Genomic DNA, 15,326 nt, shown 5'->3' with positions numbered 1-15,326 from the left:
GAGGCGGCACAGCCCTTGAGCGGTGAGGCGCTGGAAACCTGGACCTGGTATTTTTATGAACCGCCATTCATGAATGCTGCTCATTGCGGCTGCAGATCTCTGAAGGTACACCATGTGGTTGGTTCCACGTTTCGAACATGCGAGATCGTGGTTGATTTATGCTTATTGTCGCCAGTGACCCTGCGTACAGCCCTGCCAACGCACTTTCCGCCCTGCTGCCTGCACGGATGGACACGGCTTATGAAGAATCATCGTTCACAGCTGTGCAGAGGAGCGCGCTGGCATCGTCATGCAGGTTTGACGCATTGGATGTTCTGGCGCCCAATGGGCTGTCTTTGTCACGTTGAGCTGGCGTAAGTATTAGAGGCCGCCCGGTCAGCTGAGCGAGCCGCGCATCCCGCCTTATAATTCCTCTCTGTTCTCAACGTGGCCGGACTGCACTTCCGCCAGGCTGATCAGAACTTGTATTGTGCTCGTTTACAGTCAGCGATGGCTTTCTATCGAAAGTTCTGGACTGAGCTTGTGACGTGGATTTCACCACACGAACATAGCGATCTTGAAGCTGTCTCAGCCGCACAGCAAAGCAGATCATACCGTGTGGAGCAAAAAACCAACAGGTATGGGCCTCAAGGCGCGGCAACAATAGCCCGCTTGCACAACAATCTGATGATGTCGGTCCTGGCGCTCCGGGTGTGTTGAGGACAGCATGGTGCACAAACGTAGGTGGATCGACCACGTTGACTAACACTGGAGCGGAAATTAGAGACCGCATCGGTCTGAAATGCAAGAGCTGCAGTCAAGTCCGCTCCTGCCAAGAATCTGCGTCATTGTTGCTGCTCCGACACAGACGGTGGTCCTCAATGCCTGCAGCAGAATGCTAGCAAGCCATTGTGATTTGATCATGTCCAGAAAGCAAACCCGCTGTGTCGTCAAGTCCCTCCTGACTGCGGTGTTGTGACATTTCCGGGCTGAGATCTCCGCCTACGAAGTTCACAGGTGACAGAAGCCCGTCAAAGTTCAGCAAAGAATTCCAGTCTCCTTGGTTGAGACTGGAGTCAGATGGAGGTATCGCCGAAGCAGGTGCACGGGTGACATCACTCAGCCATACGTAGTCGAGCACAAATTCAAGGATGTCGCGCTGAGCTTTGTCCATTTCGATCGTCGCGGGGAGTGTCGAATCAACAAGAAGTCGCGCGAGTGCTGGGTCGATGTTGAACTCGTTGATAGCCAGTTTCTGTCTTACCGCTCAGCACAAATCGATGACGCATGTGAATCAACGTGCGGGACATGAAGGGAGTGTGCAAGTTGTGAGCTCGGGTGAGTCGCTTACCATTGGCTTGAGATGGGCCCAATTCTGATGAGAGTGCTCCAAGAACTTCAGGCATGTCTCCAAACCTTCAGCTGCCTTGGTCACTGTGTTCTCATCTGGTGAGTGCAGGAACAACTTGTGAATAGAAGCAATGCAAGCTGCAATGTAACCTAGTGAGCTTCCACGAGCGCAACATCCGGTGTGTTGCACTGTCTTCAGAACGTCAGTAAGCTGCGCACAGTGCCGTTGGCAGCGATCCAAACCATCTCTGGCAAAGCTTGGGGGAAAAATGTTGCCCCAGCGCCAACGATGATTGTATAAGTGACTAGGCCGATAAAGTAGGGCACCACAAAAGTGGTACAGACTTCGGGCCCATACGAAGGAACCGACTCGCTGCCGGTCATAGCCTTCGTAAGTGCCATAGAGCTCGTTGATGTGTTGAGTCGGGTTCTCGGACCCTGTGGCATGTCTGCTTTCAAAACTCATGAGCAGACTACTGAGCTTCGCGAATCCGCTCTGTGGATCCCAGCATGGCACTGTGGGGATGTCCTCCAAGGACGAAATCTTCACGGTACGCCCGAGCAATGAAGCCGTGAGTGCCGAGATGGCAAAGTTGTCGAGTGACTGTGCTGTCTCTGACTGCCATGGTTTGTCCAAGACAGCCAAGGTAGGCGCATCATTTCGATGTGATCCCAAACGGAACGATTCCTCAACACAGGGGAGTCTGACGGTGCAGTCAGAGTCGACAATAGAGACGGGCCAACTCCGACCGCAAGCGAAGAAGCTATCCAATAAATATACCGACCAGAAGACTCGCCGGCGTTCTTCTTGCTGCCAGACTGGTATGGATGCGTCAGGCTCTGCGTTGAGCTTCAGATCTTGCACAAACCGAATGGCCAAGCCAGTTTTGACCCAGCCCTGTCGCGGTCGGCCAGCTAAAAGCCAGACTGTCAGCTCAAATGCTGGTGCACAAGCCTTGAACATCTAAAGTCCGGGACTTACCAACGAAGTCTATGATCGCAAGCAGGACTGGGGCTTGCACACTGTCAAGATCGGTGCAAGGATCGCCGTCAAGCACTCGGTTCTTGAGGATAGCCCATGACTTCTTTGCATAGCTTGCGACCGCCACCAGTGGGTCCGGTTTGAAATAATCGTCTCGGCTATAACGTGCAGCAGTTGCAGCGAATGCAAGCAGCAGATGTTCTGGCAGATCGCCGATCTGAAGCCGTCGACGCATGTTAGCCTCGTGGAACAAGCAATATGGCTGGTTTTGGCAATTCGAGAAGTACACGTCTGTTAGTTTGGCAATGACATGTTCCGGTGGTCGTTCTTCGAAGCTGCACGCCATCCATTAGTCACGCGCGATGCCTTCGAGATTCAGAAACAAGATGGCCTCACCGTGTGGCGCGGTCCGCCGCTTGGTTGGCAATATCACGAGAGACAGTATGCAAGATCGGACTTGATGACTCCATTGCCTGCGGCAAACGCTGTGGCACCGGCATGGGGCGTTCGGTTTCCTCGGGATCGCCTTCCCACTGTCCATTGCCGTAGGCAAAAGGCGTACTCGACTCTCCAATAGCGGACGGGAAACTTATGGCTTGGAAGGAGCTGCCAGTATTAAGGGACGAATGTGCTGCAGCGAAGTCCTTTTCCACAGCATGTTGCACGGAGATGGTTGCGGCAGATGGCGCATCTGCGTAGCGACATGCCTGACCTAGCCGCACGCAGAATGCACACGCCGGGCGCTCACCCGGGCAGCGTGTTTTCTTCCTCCTGTTATCATCATCAATACAATATCCTCGTAGCCTCAACCTTCACCGTTGACATGGCTGCATCTGTCGTGCCCGGTGAGGGGATTCTGACACACCTGCAGTTCAGACATGCTTGGCGAACACGCTTAGCCTCCGGCTCGCCGTTACGCGACATGTTCGAACGGCAGAAGTGAAGACAGAGTGGCCAGGCTGTTGCGAGGCTTCACAGATCTAGTATGGCGGAGGCAGAGGTGGGGTAGCGCTGGTTGTTTGCCACAGCCGCATTGCCACGTCCAGTCACGTCAGAGGCCTGGACATACGGCAATCGAGGCGTTAGCTGGAACAGAAGGAGGAGAAGAACTGAAGAATCAGAGTTTCGAAGAATGGTCTCCACGGGGCTAGAATGCGTTTTCATATATCACATCCGTGTTGTGTTGGGCGAGGACGAAAGACAGAAGTGGGAGCTGAAGTGGTCTTGAGGTCGTCAATTAATTCACGACCCGCCCCATCAACCTTCATTGAGAACGGAACGGGCCATTCCATCCCTTATCCGAGCATTGCTCTTCTTCCACCAAACTGCACTCACTCACAACTTACTCAATCCACGAACCTCTTGCACAATGGCCAAATCCGCCAGAATCTCTTCACTACCACCGCCGACCACCATGACGCGCACGTCTCGGCTGATCTGTTCCACGCGTCCTCCCCGACCTCCTTTGGAATAGCCCAGACCGCCCATGGTTTGTTGGGCCTCCCTGTTCACGAACTCCAGCGTCTGTGCTGCCAGCACTTTGAAGTTCGCGAACTGCCCTCCAAGCTGCGCGTCTACGCCTTTGCGCTGGGCTTCCGAATTGAGATATACCAGCTGCTCCATGAGAGCATGTGCCGACTCCACCTTTCTCCCGCTCGCACTGAACTTGCTCCGGATCATCTGATTGTCCAGCAGTGGCTTTCCGAATGTCTCACGTACCGCTGCGTACTGATAGGCATCTTCAATACAACACCGCGCGAGCCGCAGACTCGTGGCGCCTAGCCACAACCGTTCGTGGTTGAAGTTGGACATGATGATCCCAAATCCGCGATTCTCTTGACCCAACAAGTTCTCCACTGGCACTTCAACGTCATCGAATTCGATGTATGTGGAGGCTGCGATGATACGCCATCAGTATCTGGTGCGCGCGATACTCCAAGACAGCCCACTCACCACTCGAAAGAACGCCAGAATTGTTGATTTTCTTACGCGTCACGCCTCGCGCAGTCAACGGAATGATCAACGCAGACACTCCATCCTTGCCTGGTCCACCAGTGCGCACCGCAGCAGTACAGTAGTCCGCGAACGACCCATTTGTTATCCATTTCTTGGCGCCATTGACAATGTATTTGTCACCCTGACGGACCGCGGTAGTGGTAATGCCTGCAACATCGGATCCAGCTGCGCCAAATGTCAGCATTTGTTGGTGTATATGCACCGTCTAACTGACCATCTGGCTCCGTCACGGCGAGACAAAACCTCGTGCTCCCACTCAGGACTGACGGCAAGTACTTCCGCTTCTGCTCTTCATTACCATATACCACGAGCGGAGGGGCTCCAATGGAGTTACCACAAGTCAGCGCCCAGATAACACCGAGATAGCCTATTCGTGCTATCTCGTCTATCACAACCAGATCATGGAAACCATCCCAGTGCTCTGGATCGATATCGCCAGGCAGACGCTGGCCATTGAGCTGCGCCCTTGCGAGAGGGTATACTGCTGCTGCTTGATAACCCAATCGCGAATGCTCCGCGATGACCTGTCGAAGAAAAATTCAGCGTCCATTTTCGACTGAGAGCAAGAAATCTGGGATCTTTGGCGCCGCGAAGTACTCACCTCTTTTGGTACAACACCTTCAGTCTCCCATTGATCCGCGAACGGAAGTAAATGGCCATCGACGTATTTGCGAACCTCCCGTTGCAAATGTCGATGCGACTCGTTGTAGAACGGCGAAGTGCCGCGGCTGAGCCATAGTGGCTCTGCATACGGTATCCGTGTGCGTTTCGACATTGTTCAAGCGGTCGCTTCTGGTAGTCGGCAGAGGTGTTCGCCCACGATGTCCAAGTCATCTACATGCTGGCTGCCGACGCGTTGCCAAGATCGAAGCCCAGAGTAACTCACATTCTGGGGCCGTCTCCGACCGTCCCCACACGGACCGCGTTTCTAGCCAAAAACGGCAATTCCGTGTGCCACGCTCAGGGTTGTAGGTTTTGGTATGTACGGCATTGAACACACCTGTACTACGCCAGCCTTCGATCTGTTCAGTACTATCGTCAAAGAGTTATCATACACACACAATCGAATGGCAATGTCGAAAACTTCAGGCCTGGCGATCTCGTCGACCGAGCCGGCTGCACTATACATTGCGCCTATCCCCCTCGATGACGATGAACAACGAAGGATCCGACGAGTGTTGATAACAAATCGTGGAGAGATAGCATGTCGAATAGCTGAAACTTGTCGGAAGCTCGGCGTGACAACGATCGCCGTATATGTCGACGAGTGTGTAATTGATTTCAAGGAATGCATAGTCCTACGTTGACTACTGCTGACCGTCTTTGCTTAGGGATGCGACTTCCAAACACATTCTCGAAGCTGACGAGGCCATCGGACTGGGAGCAATCGATCAGAAAGGTGGCAATCCATACCTCAACATCAGCCTTTTGATTCAGACTGCGCTCAGTACTGGAGCGGACGCTGTTCACCCAGGTTACGGATACCTCAGCGAGAATGCGGCCTTTGCAACTGCTGTACGGGAGGCAGGGATTGCATTCATAGGGCCAAGCTCCCATGCGATGTCCACGTTGGGCGACAAAAGATCAGCAAAAGCCTATTTGCGGGAACATGATTCTAGAGTGCCGTTGATACCCGGTGCCTTCGGAGCAAGTCAAAATGTCGACGACCTTCAGCGATTCGCGGACGAGATGGGGTATCCCGTCATGTTGAAGGCTTCAGCAGGTGGCGGAGGAAAGGGCATGCGCATTGTCCGCGAAGCGTCCGCATTTCCTGGAGAACTTCGCACAGCCCAATCTGAAGCTGCCCGATTCTTTGGTTCCAGCGACTGTATTCTGGAGAAGTATATCGAAGCGGGCAAGCACATTGAGATTCAAATCATCGGCGATAAGCATGGCAATGTGTACAGTCTCGGGGAACGGGAGTGCTCAGTTCAGCGACGTCACCAGAAAGTGATCGAAGAGACGCCTTCGCCGTGGCTCGATGCCGCCAAGCGCCAAGAAATGAGTGAAGCCGCCGTCCGCGTAGCGAAACTACTCGGCTACGAGAACGCTGGTACCGTGGAATTCGTTTTTGACGTGCAGACTGGGAAATTTTACTTCCTCGAAGTGAACACCCGTTTACAGGTCGAGCATCCCATTACCGAGGAGGTCACCAGGTTGGACATCGTATCGTTACAGTTATTTGTAGCGGCAGGTGGAGACCTCTCGTCGCTTCCTCGACTCCAAGCGATTCAGCAAGTAGGTCATGCAATCGAATGCCGACTATGCGCTGAGGATCCCAGCCGAGACTTCTTTCCGCAGACGGGCACCATCAGGCTTTGGCAGCCCGCGAAACTATCGGAGGCAGAGTCTAGACACATTCGCTTCGAGACCGGTGTCCAAAGCGGATCGCAAATCTCCATCCACTTCGATCCAATGATCGCCAAAATTGTAGTCTGGGCACCGACGAGAGGACAGGCACGAAACCAACTGGCTCGGGTCCTCGCTGAAACTGCTTGCATCGGTGTAAGAACAAATCAGCAGTTTCTCCAGAAATGTCTACTCAACCCTGGCTTCTCATATCCTGGCTATACCACATCATTTATCCCACAAAACCTCCCTGCATTGCTGGCTCCGTCGAACCAGCGAGCTGCCGCCCATTTAGTCGCCAGTCTACCATTGGTCGCGGGATACATTCTCAGTGCGCTGCCGCAATATCTGCCGCAATCACGTAGTTCCGGAAGAGCTTTCGCCAAAGTCGGATCTGGTTTCAGAAATCAGAACTATGATAGAGTCAATCGCGCACAGCGCAGAATTGTTCTCATGCCAGACGCCGACGCGAACATGCAGCCATTTGTCTGTTCATGGGACTCCAAGGGAAGTCGAGACAAAGGCGCACGCTTCGATGGACTGATAGCGCCTCTTCCCAAAGCAGGCGGCCTCACCAAGTCGCCTGCTAACGCGGCTGCGATCTACAACACTTTGAGCAACGCCATGAGAAGTGGCAGCCTTCCTGGGGAGGTGACGCACAGCATCGCGATCAATTCATCTACTGTCCGTACTGTCAGATCAGGGGCGGCATCTTGGCTACACGCCACGCTCCGCGTCTCCATCAATGGTGTGAACTATCCAATCGAGATGGCCACAGAGCGAGAAGACACAAGCTCCTCCAGCATCACACATACGGGAACTGGAATCAGAGCCATGTGCCATCTTCCTCACCTTGGCACCTGGGTCGATCTCTCCTGCTTCAGTGTCCTATCTTATTTCGAACACTTGCGGGAAGCCAGTGAAGGAGGTACAGGAGAGAAGCTGAGAATCGTAACTGCGCCAATGCCCTGCAAGATCCTCTCGGTACTCAAAAAGGATGGCGACAGCGTCAAAGCAGGAGAGAAATTGATCGTTGTGGAATCTATGAAAATGGAGATCAGCATTAACGCGGCAGTTGATGGCACGTTTCAGTCAAAGGTACAGGAACAGGACGCCGTGAATGAAGGAACGACGCTTTGTATTGTGGAATAGATTTCAGCAAAGTGGATCTGGTGAGATCGATGCGCTCTACAACTCATGATTTCCATCGCTCCAAGCACCAGCACTGAGTCGCGATACGAATTTCCAATGGCATCGAGTCGACACGTACTTTGAGATTGTTCAATCTACACATCGGACCGAGGGTGGTCGTCGTGCTGCGCTGGCCCCGCCCGCGCTGGCCCCGCCCGCGCTGGCCACGGAGCCCTCTCGCACGCCGCCCCAAATGGCCGCGGAGGGAATGTGTCGTGCCATGCTCCCTGCCAGCATTTTCCCGAAAGGTACATTTGCTGTGCAGAAACAGGCAGGCTCACAGGCCACCTGGTCGCCGGGGATGTGTTTGGTACGTCAGAAGTCTAGAAGCTCTGCGCATCTGCCTCCTATCGCACCTTTCATTGCATAAATGACTTCCGCGTGTCATCATAGCTCTCAGGCGATCGCAGCGCTTGGACCGATGCCACATTGACACCTGAATGTGGGACGGGCAACTGATTGGAGGCTTTGAGTGATATTCATGCACATCTCTACAGCCGAGCCAAAACACTATGTGCCGCTGCGCCCTCAACGCCTGGAATCTTGACGACCTCCAAGCACATACCGACAATATCCCTCGTATCCCGAGGATCAATAACTCCGTCATCATGTAGCGCGGAGCTCGTCCTATACGGATCACAGTCTCTCAGCACAGTCTGCTTCAAGACTTCCGTTTGCTTTGTTACTGCGTCTTGATCGAGCACTTTGCCCTTCGACTTGGCACTGTTCGCTTCGATATTTTGCATCACTCCAGCGAGTTGATCTGGACCCATTACGCTGCATCGACCGGTCGGCCAAGTGAACATGAAGCGTGGCTTGTAGCTTCGTCCGCACATGGCATAGTTGCCTGCTCCATAAGAGGCGCCCAATATGATGGAGATGTGGGGGACCTTGGAACAGCTCACAGCCGAGACCATCTGTGCTCCTTTCTTGATAATGGCAGAATGTTCGGCTTTGGTTCCGACCATGAATCCAGTGACATTGTGCAGGAAGAGTATTGGCAGGTTTCTGCGACAAAGTCAGCTTCGAGCGAACTTCAATCTATCCTGGGCACTAGGACTGCACATACGACTGATTGCAAAGGCGAATAAATTGTGCGCCTTTGGAAGCCTCGTCTCCATTGATGACAGGAATTCTGTTGGCTACGATCCCAACATTGTGGCCCATTATTTGCGCATAGGCGGTGATGAGATTTGAGCCAAAGCTCGGCTTGAACATGGATATTCGCGAATCATCGACAATTCTGATCAGTACCTCCGTCATATCGAATGGTTTGCGGATGTCTGGATCTACCAGAGACAACAATTCTTCCGGAGGATACCGCGGAGGCAAGGGACCATCGATCGTCGAGAGATCGGAGAAAGGTTCCGGCAATGTGAGCATCCACTCTCGAGCTTTTCGTATGGCATCGAACCTGGCAGAACAAGTGTCAGCTTGTATGCAAAGCCGCAATTCAGCGACATGCTCACTCATCAACCGCGATCTGATCAGCCAGCCCAGTGAGCCTCGCATGCGTTTCCGCCCCACCAAGAGTTTCGGCATCTACGATCTCGCCTGTGGCCATCTTGACGAGTGGAGGACCACCCAGAAAAACTTGTGCTTGGCCCTTGACGAATATAGTGTAGTCTGACATGGCCGGTTGGTAAGCACCGCCCGCAGTTGAGGATCCGAAGACGATAGAGCAAGACTGTTGCCCATTCTGGCTTCGTTGAGAGAGGTCGCGAAATAGCTGACCACCCTTGTGGAAGATATCGAATTGATGAGGAAGGAATACACCTGCCTACGGTCATTGCTGATCAGTCCCTATGCTTTTCAAGCGATTCAAGCAAATGGGTCAACGTACAGATTGCACGAGTGCTACGATGGGCAAATTGTTCTCATTTGCAATTTCGGTCACTCGATTTTGCTTCGGTACTGTCATTCCTAATTAGTCGCGCCTTGACAACCCTTCGATGATCCACAACCTCACCAGTGAGTTTACTCCATGAGCCGCCATTCTGGGTTGGAATATGGGAGATGATGAGAGCAGGTCGCCCGCTGGAGAACAAAACTTCAGCCTGAGATCGAAGAGTCTGATCAACAATTATGATCTGGAGCATACCAAACACTGCCAATGCCAGAAATGAGGTTGCCACAAGGCGGAATGTCTTCTTGATCCCACCCAGCAAAAGGACAGAGCTCCAGAAATGGCGAGTCGGGATCTAGGAGAAGCGCTATTCGATCTCGAGCTACCATCAATTCTAAGTCAGCTCGCCGTCGATCGTGTAAATTCACTTCGCAACGTGTGAGACCGACCAAGAAGCTGCCCTCTTTGTTGATGCCTGAGGAGATACTGTTGCCCTCCCTCTGTGACGGAGTCGATCAATGCTCTCTCAAATTTCAAAAGCAGATCCTCCCATGCTGCACGATTCGCTTGGAATTGCGGCCCGCCAAGATTTACTTCTGAAGAGATGACAGGATACGAATTTGTTGAGGCCATGGAGACAATGGGGCTGCAAGACAGTTGGAGCGTCGTCTACATCACAGTATGCCTACCTCTGCAGAGGCATAGTGCTGGCATGGCACTAGGAAGAACCGTGTTCTGGGCAGGGTTCACGGAAGTGGGGACGGACACGGCTCGCACGGGCCACACATATGCCCGGCACGGTGAGTCCTGCAGGCGGGTGCCGCAGCGATGTGTGGTCAGTGGTCAGCTCTGCAGCCGCACACTTTGAGTAGTGGAGGTGCCGGGTAGATCAGTTGTGCAAGAAAGCTCATCGACATGTTGGTCAGCGTCCTTCGATTAATCCATTGCTACAACGATCAGCCATCCTTGTGCTGGCCCTTGTGAGCGTTGCAAAGTGTTCATCGAACTATGGCACCCGAACTATCCATACTGAATGGACCGACTGATCAACCGCTCTGGACCATCACGCTCGGATCACTCATCGATTTTCAAGCTCGAGCACATGGTGATCGTACAGCGCTCGTTGTGCCTTGGCAGAATGTACGACGATCATACAACGACCTTGCCACTCGCAGCAAAATCATTGCAAAAGCTTTGCTTCAATCCGGGCTTCGATATGGCGACTGCATCGGTATCATGGCCGGGAACTGCTCAGAATATATCGAAGTGTTCCTTGGCGCAGCACGGATAGGTGTCACATCAGTTGTGCTCAACAGCAATTATACGCCGACAGAGCTATGCAATGCAATCTCGTTTAGTGGTCAGTCAATCGCAATTGGAGCTTGTACAAGACATCCTCATATCTGACTTGAAAGTGACTAGACATCAAGCAGCTCTTCATTGCACGTTTTCCAGGACCCAAGCTTAATTTCACGGCACACATTGAACGTGTTTCGTCAACCAACAAGAACTTAAAAATCGTTGTCTTCGATGATGAGGAGTACGCTCAGCGCAAAGGCCTACCTGTGCAGCACTTCGACACGTTCTACGCAAAGGGACAGGCCAGCGACATCAGTGACACGGATATGATGCACAAACAAGCACTTGTCCGTCCCGCCGATACGTTGAATCTGCAATTCACATCAGGTACATATCATTGCACTGGTGAGGTAACGATCAGATCACGGACTGAAATTCGAAAGGCACTACCGGAGCTCCAAAAGCTGCAATGCTCTCGCACGCGTACGTCCTCACTGTTGCCGAATAACTCTCTCATGATTCTGTAGCTGACCACCGAGCCAGGAACCTGATCAACAACGCCAACCTCCTAGGCGACCGCATCAGATTGACAGAAACCGACATCATCTGTTGCCCACCACCACTCTTCCACTGCTTCGGCCTCGTAATGGGCTTCCTCTGCGCTTTCACCCGCGGAAGCAGCATCGTCTATCCCTCCCAACAATTCGACGCAGCCCTCGTGCTAAAAGCCATCGAAATTGAACGCTGTTCCTTTCTGCATGGCGTTCCTACGATGTTCACCGCACAGCTGGACGAGAATACCAAACGAAATTACGACCTCAAATCTTTGAAAGTAGCACTAGCAGCAGGCTCTCAAGTCCCGCAGAAATTGGTCAATCGTTTAGAAAAAGAGATGGGGATCTCAAGAGTGTTGATTGCATATGGTATGACTGAGACTTCTCCTGTTACATTTTGTGCGAGGTCAGATGATACGATTGAGCAAAGGTTGAGTACAGTGGGTACTTTGCTTCCTCACACTGGTGTCAAAGTGGTGGATCTTGACGGGAGAGTTGTACCCCATGGGATCGCTGGAGAGATTTGCACGAGTGGCTATGCACTGCAGAAAGGCTACTTGAAAGATATCAAGAAAACGGATGAGGTGATGGAAACAGACGCGAGTGGCATATGCTGGATGCATACGGGTGATCAAGGTGTCCTGGATAAGGACGGATATCTGAGAATAACAGGAAGGATCAAAGATTTGATCATCAGAGGTAAAGTCTGCACTGCTCTTCTAAACATATATCAGAATACATTTGCTAAATCATGCTCAGGCGGCGAGAACATCGTTCCCGCAGAAATCGAAGAGCGCCTCCTCGCACATCCTAGCATAGTCGAAGCAGCAGTCGTCGGTGTACCTCACGAAAAATATGGAGAAGCCGTGGCATGCTTCTTACGGCAAGCAGAGCAGAATCAGCGACCGACTGGAGCAGAACTTGCGGCGTGGGTTCGTGAGACTCTGGGGAGACACAAAACACCTGAGTATGTGTGGTGGGTAGGGGACAATGGAGTCGGCGATGACTTTCCTAAGACTGCCAGTGGAAAGCATCAGAAGCACATTCTGCGCAGTATCGGGACAGAGATTATCAAGGGAAGGTCGCGTGTACGGCCGAGACTGTAGTTTACAATCTGCCATGCTTGGTGAAGGGCACTTCATGGCAGAATGAGTGACCATATGTTGCATTGCATTTTCACGCCTTATGGGTCCTCGTACGGTGAGGAATGAAACAGTATTGATAGTTCAAGCGAGAGATTGTATTCAGCAAGTCTCAGTCTACAATCGTGGCTTCGCCTTCGCCTTCGCCTTCGACAACGTATACGCATCCCAGTCGACATCTTTCATGCCCTTCTGAAACTGTGCCAGCCCATGAGCCGACTCACTCTTGTGGCCCATCATTTCAGTGAAAATATTCTTCACCCCTCTGACATGCACCTCGTCTCCTGCATGCTTCCAACCCAATCTCACAAGCTCTTTGCTCAAAGTCGAAGCTCTTGGTGCACACGCTTGCAATTGACCCAGGTACTTGTCGATTGCCGAGCTAGGCTGCTCGTTCGCTGGTATGATTTCTGCGATCACGCCAAGTTGTAAGAGCTCCTGCGCAGAGACTGGACGTGCGGAAAGCATCATCTCGCGAGAGAAAGAGATTCCCAACTCCCGGACGACATATTTGGAAATAGTAGCAGGAGCCAGACCGAGTCGGACTTCGCTGAGTCTGAGACTAGCATTCGCGGCCATCAAGCGGATATCGCAAACCAAAGCAAGTCCTACACCGCCGCCAAACGCAGGGCCCTGGATGCAGGCAATCGTGACTTGTGGTGCGTTGTCGATAGCTTCGAAGAGACGCATTAATCGATCATACTGTGCGTCCGAGGCAGAAGTGCCCTCTTGTGCTACTGGCGAGTTGTCACGACTCAGGTCCATTCCAGTGCAGAAGTATTTACCATTCGCCGTGATGACGATGCGAGTGATGGAGCGGTCGGCAGCCGCATCCTCGAACACTTGCGTGAGACGTGAGATCATCGACGCATTCAAAGCATTGCCATTACGCGGTCTTTTCAGAACCAACTTCAAGTTCGGACCTTGCCTGTACAGCTCGAGATCTCCAGAATCAGGCTGTAGTGTCCAGGGCAGAGGGGGTTTAGCAGTTATTACTGTTGCGCCAGCACGTTGCTCAGCAGTCTGCGCTTTGCTATAAAGGGCCGCTCCCGCTCGACTGGAATTCGGTATGCCGAGTTGCTCGGTGATCCACACGCCAGTGTCAACCAGCTTTGAAAGGTCGACACCGGTCGAGATGCCTGCCCGCTCCAGAGTGTACACGAGATCCTCCGTTGCTAGATTGCCTTTGGCGCCGGGAGCATATGGGCAACCTCCCAGCCCGCCAACGCTGCTGTCGAAGACGCGCATTCCACAGTGGTAGGCAGCCCACATGTTCGCTATGGCTTGCCCATATGTATCGTGAAAGTGACCTGCCAGCTTCTCGATGGGGATGCCAGCATCGATCAGAGAGTGTGTCAGGGCTTTCGTTTCCGTTGGCACTCCGACGCCGATCGTGTCGCCCAAGCTGATCTCGTAGCAGCCCATGTCGAGCAGCTGGTGCACACAGTTCAGTACTGCAGTGTGAGGCGTTGGGCCATCGAATGGGCAGGCGAATACGCATGAGATGTATCTGCATTTCTAGTCAGCGATCCAATGTGGTGCAAATTGTATTGAATATGCCAAATTTCGGAGAGGTGATCCGTCTGTTTTCTACTCACCCACGAACTTCGAGTCCATTGGTGCGAGCCTTCTCTGTAACAGCTCGAGCGCGATCCAACCCTTCTTGCACGCTGCATCTGATATTGGCTCTACTGAAGCCTTCTGAGGCGCTGACAAAGACAGCAACCTCTTTGACACTGTGACGCAGCGCCACATCCAACCCCTTGAGATTAGGGATCAGAATGGGCGTGCGAAGGTGCGGATTCGACAGGAGCTTCTGAACGTTTGCATTGGCCAGTATGGTCTCGCAATCGGCGAGTTGGGGAACTGCTCGAGGGCTCACCACTGAAGTGACTTCGATTCGCTGCAGACCTGCATCGTGGAGCCTTTCAATAAGGGCCAACTTGGTGCTTGACGGTATGGAAGGCTTGACGTTTTGCAGGCCATCTCGAGGGCCGAGTTCAACGATGCGTACACTTGCCATCTGATCATGCCATCGAATCGATAGCAGGAAGCGAGGCTTGTGCACAGGACGGAACGTCGTGTCTGCGGTTGGCGCACATCGATCCTGCACCCGGCAGTCCTGTGAATACTGGCCGGGTGGTGGGACGGGTGTTGCACGGCTTCGAGCCGGGTCTTGGAAGGACGGACCGGCCAAGCTCATCCAGGCGGGCCAGATCAGTAATCATGGAGTGACTTCGTTCTATGCCGGTTTCCGAGACACCGTGTCAATCGGGCGCGAAAGCCTTCGCGATTGCCCCAGAGTCGCGTGGGTCGGCCTCCACGATGCGCAGCGAGCAGCGCTCTCAGCAGGAGGTACGAGGCGGCCAGTCGGAAGGAGGAATAATGGCGACAGCGATGCCAACACTTCTGGCAGTCAGGCGAGCGCGCGTCGAGCGGGGCCGATATCCTTGCAGTGGAAGCCTTCTCCAGCCGCCAGCTCATAGCCAGCGAAATGATGAAAGGTGTTTGGTTGGTGGGCCATCAAAAATTGCGCCCGCTGAGCCCCCGAAGGAGATCAGATCCAGTCAGTCGCCGCGCTGTGCAATGCAGGACCTTCTGAATGGCTCTGCTATTCG

General features: G+C 53.0%; 5 protein-coding genes across 5 annotated transcripts; 2 read left to right on the top strand and 3 right to left on the bottom strand.

The window, feature by feature from the left end:
- Positions 1-877: 877 nt before the first annotated feature.
- On the bottom strand, positions 878-5,102 carry RHO25_003552 (uncharacterized protein; the record flags this gene model as incomplete). The annotated part of the gene is made up of 9 exons (XM_023599051.2): positions 878-1,234; positions 1,331-1,522; positions 1,688-2,244; positions 2,312-2,646; positions 2,708-3,082; positions 3,651-4,206; positions 4,265-4,492; positions 4,542-4,851; positions 4,929-5,102. The coding sequence occupies 9 exons, from the start codon at positions 5,100-5,102 to the stop codon at positions 878-880; spliced, it is 3,084 nt and encodes a 1,027-aa protein (XP_023456009.1).
- Positions 5,103-5,394: 292 nt separating this feature from the next.
- On the top strand, positions 5,395-7,828 carry RHO25_003551 (uncharacterized protein; the record flags this gene model as incomplete). The annotated part of the gene is made up of 2 exons (XM_023599050.1): positions 5,395-5,594; positions 5,659-7,828. The coding sequence occupies 2 exons, from the start codon at positions 5,395-5,397 to the stop codon at positions 7,826-7,828; spliced, it is 2,370 nt and encodes a 789-aa protein (XP_023456010.1).
- A 530-nt stretch (positions 7,829-8,358) lies between these two features.
- RHO25_003550 (uncharacterized protein) lies at positions 8,359-10,346 on the bottom strand (the record flags this gene model as incomplete). Its single annotated transcript, XM_023599049.1, has 7 exons — positions 8,359-8,875; positions 8,937-9,281; positions 9,337-9,647; positions 9,711-9,781; positions 9,837-9,904; positions 9,969-10,095; positions 10,163-10,346. The coding sequence occupies 7 exons, from the start codon at positions 10,344-10,346 to the stop codon at positions 8,359-8,361; spliced, it is 1,623 nt and encodes a 540-aa protein (XP_023456011.1).
- Positions 10,347-10,721: 375 nt separating this feature from the next.
- Positions 10,722-12,672, top strand: RHO25_003549 (uncharacterized protein; the record flags this gene model as incomplete). The annotated part of the gene is made up of 5 exons (XM_023599048.1): positions 10,722-11,073; positions 11,136-11,399; positions 11,456-11,495; positions 11,556-12,265; positions 12,326-12,672. The coding sequence occupies 5 exons, from the start codon at positions 10,722-10,724 to the stop codon at positions 12,670-12,672; spliced, it is 1,713 nt and encodes a 570-aa protein (XP_023456005.1).
- A 153-nt stretch (positions 12,673-12,825) lies between these two features.
- Positions 12,826-14,911, bottom strand: RHO25_003548 (uncharacterized protein; the record flags this gene model as incomplete). The annotated part of the gene is made up of 2 exons (XM_023599047.1): positions 12,826-14,218; positions 14,307-14,911. 2 exons carry the CDS (start codon positions 14,909-14,911, stop codon positions 12,826-12,828), a joined length of 1,998 nt encoding a protein of 665 aa, XP_023456006.1.
- Between the last annotated feature and the right edge of the window lie 415 nt (positions 14,912-15,326).

This window comes from Cercospora beticola, chromosome 2, assembly GCF_033473495.1.
Source record: "Cercospora beticola chromosome 2, complete sequence".
Taxonomy (NCBI): domain Eukaryota; kingdom Fungi; phylum Ascomycota; class Dothideomycetes; order Mycosphaerellales; family Mycosphaerellaceae; genus Cercospora; species Cercospora beticola.
This window is presented reverse-complemented; position numbering and strand designations above follow the sequence as displayed.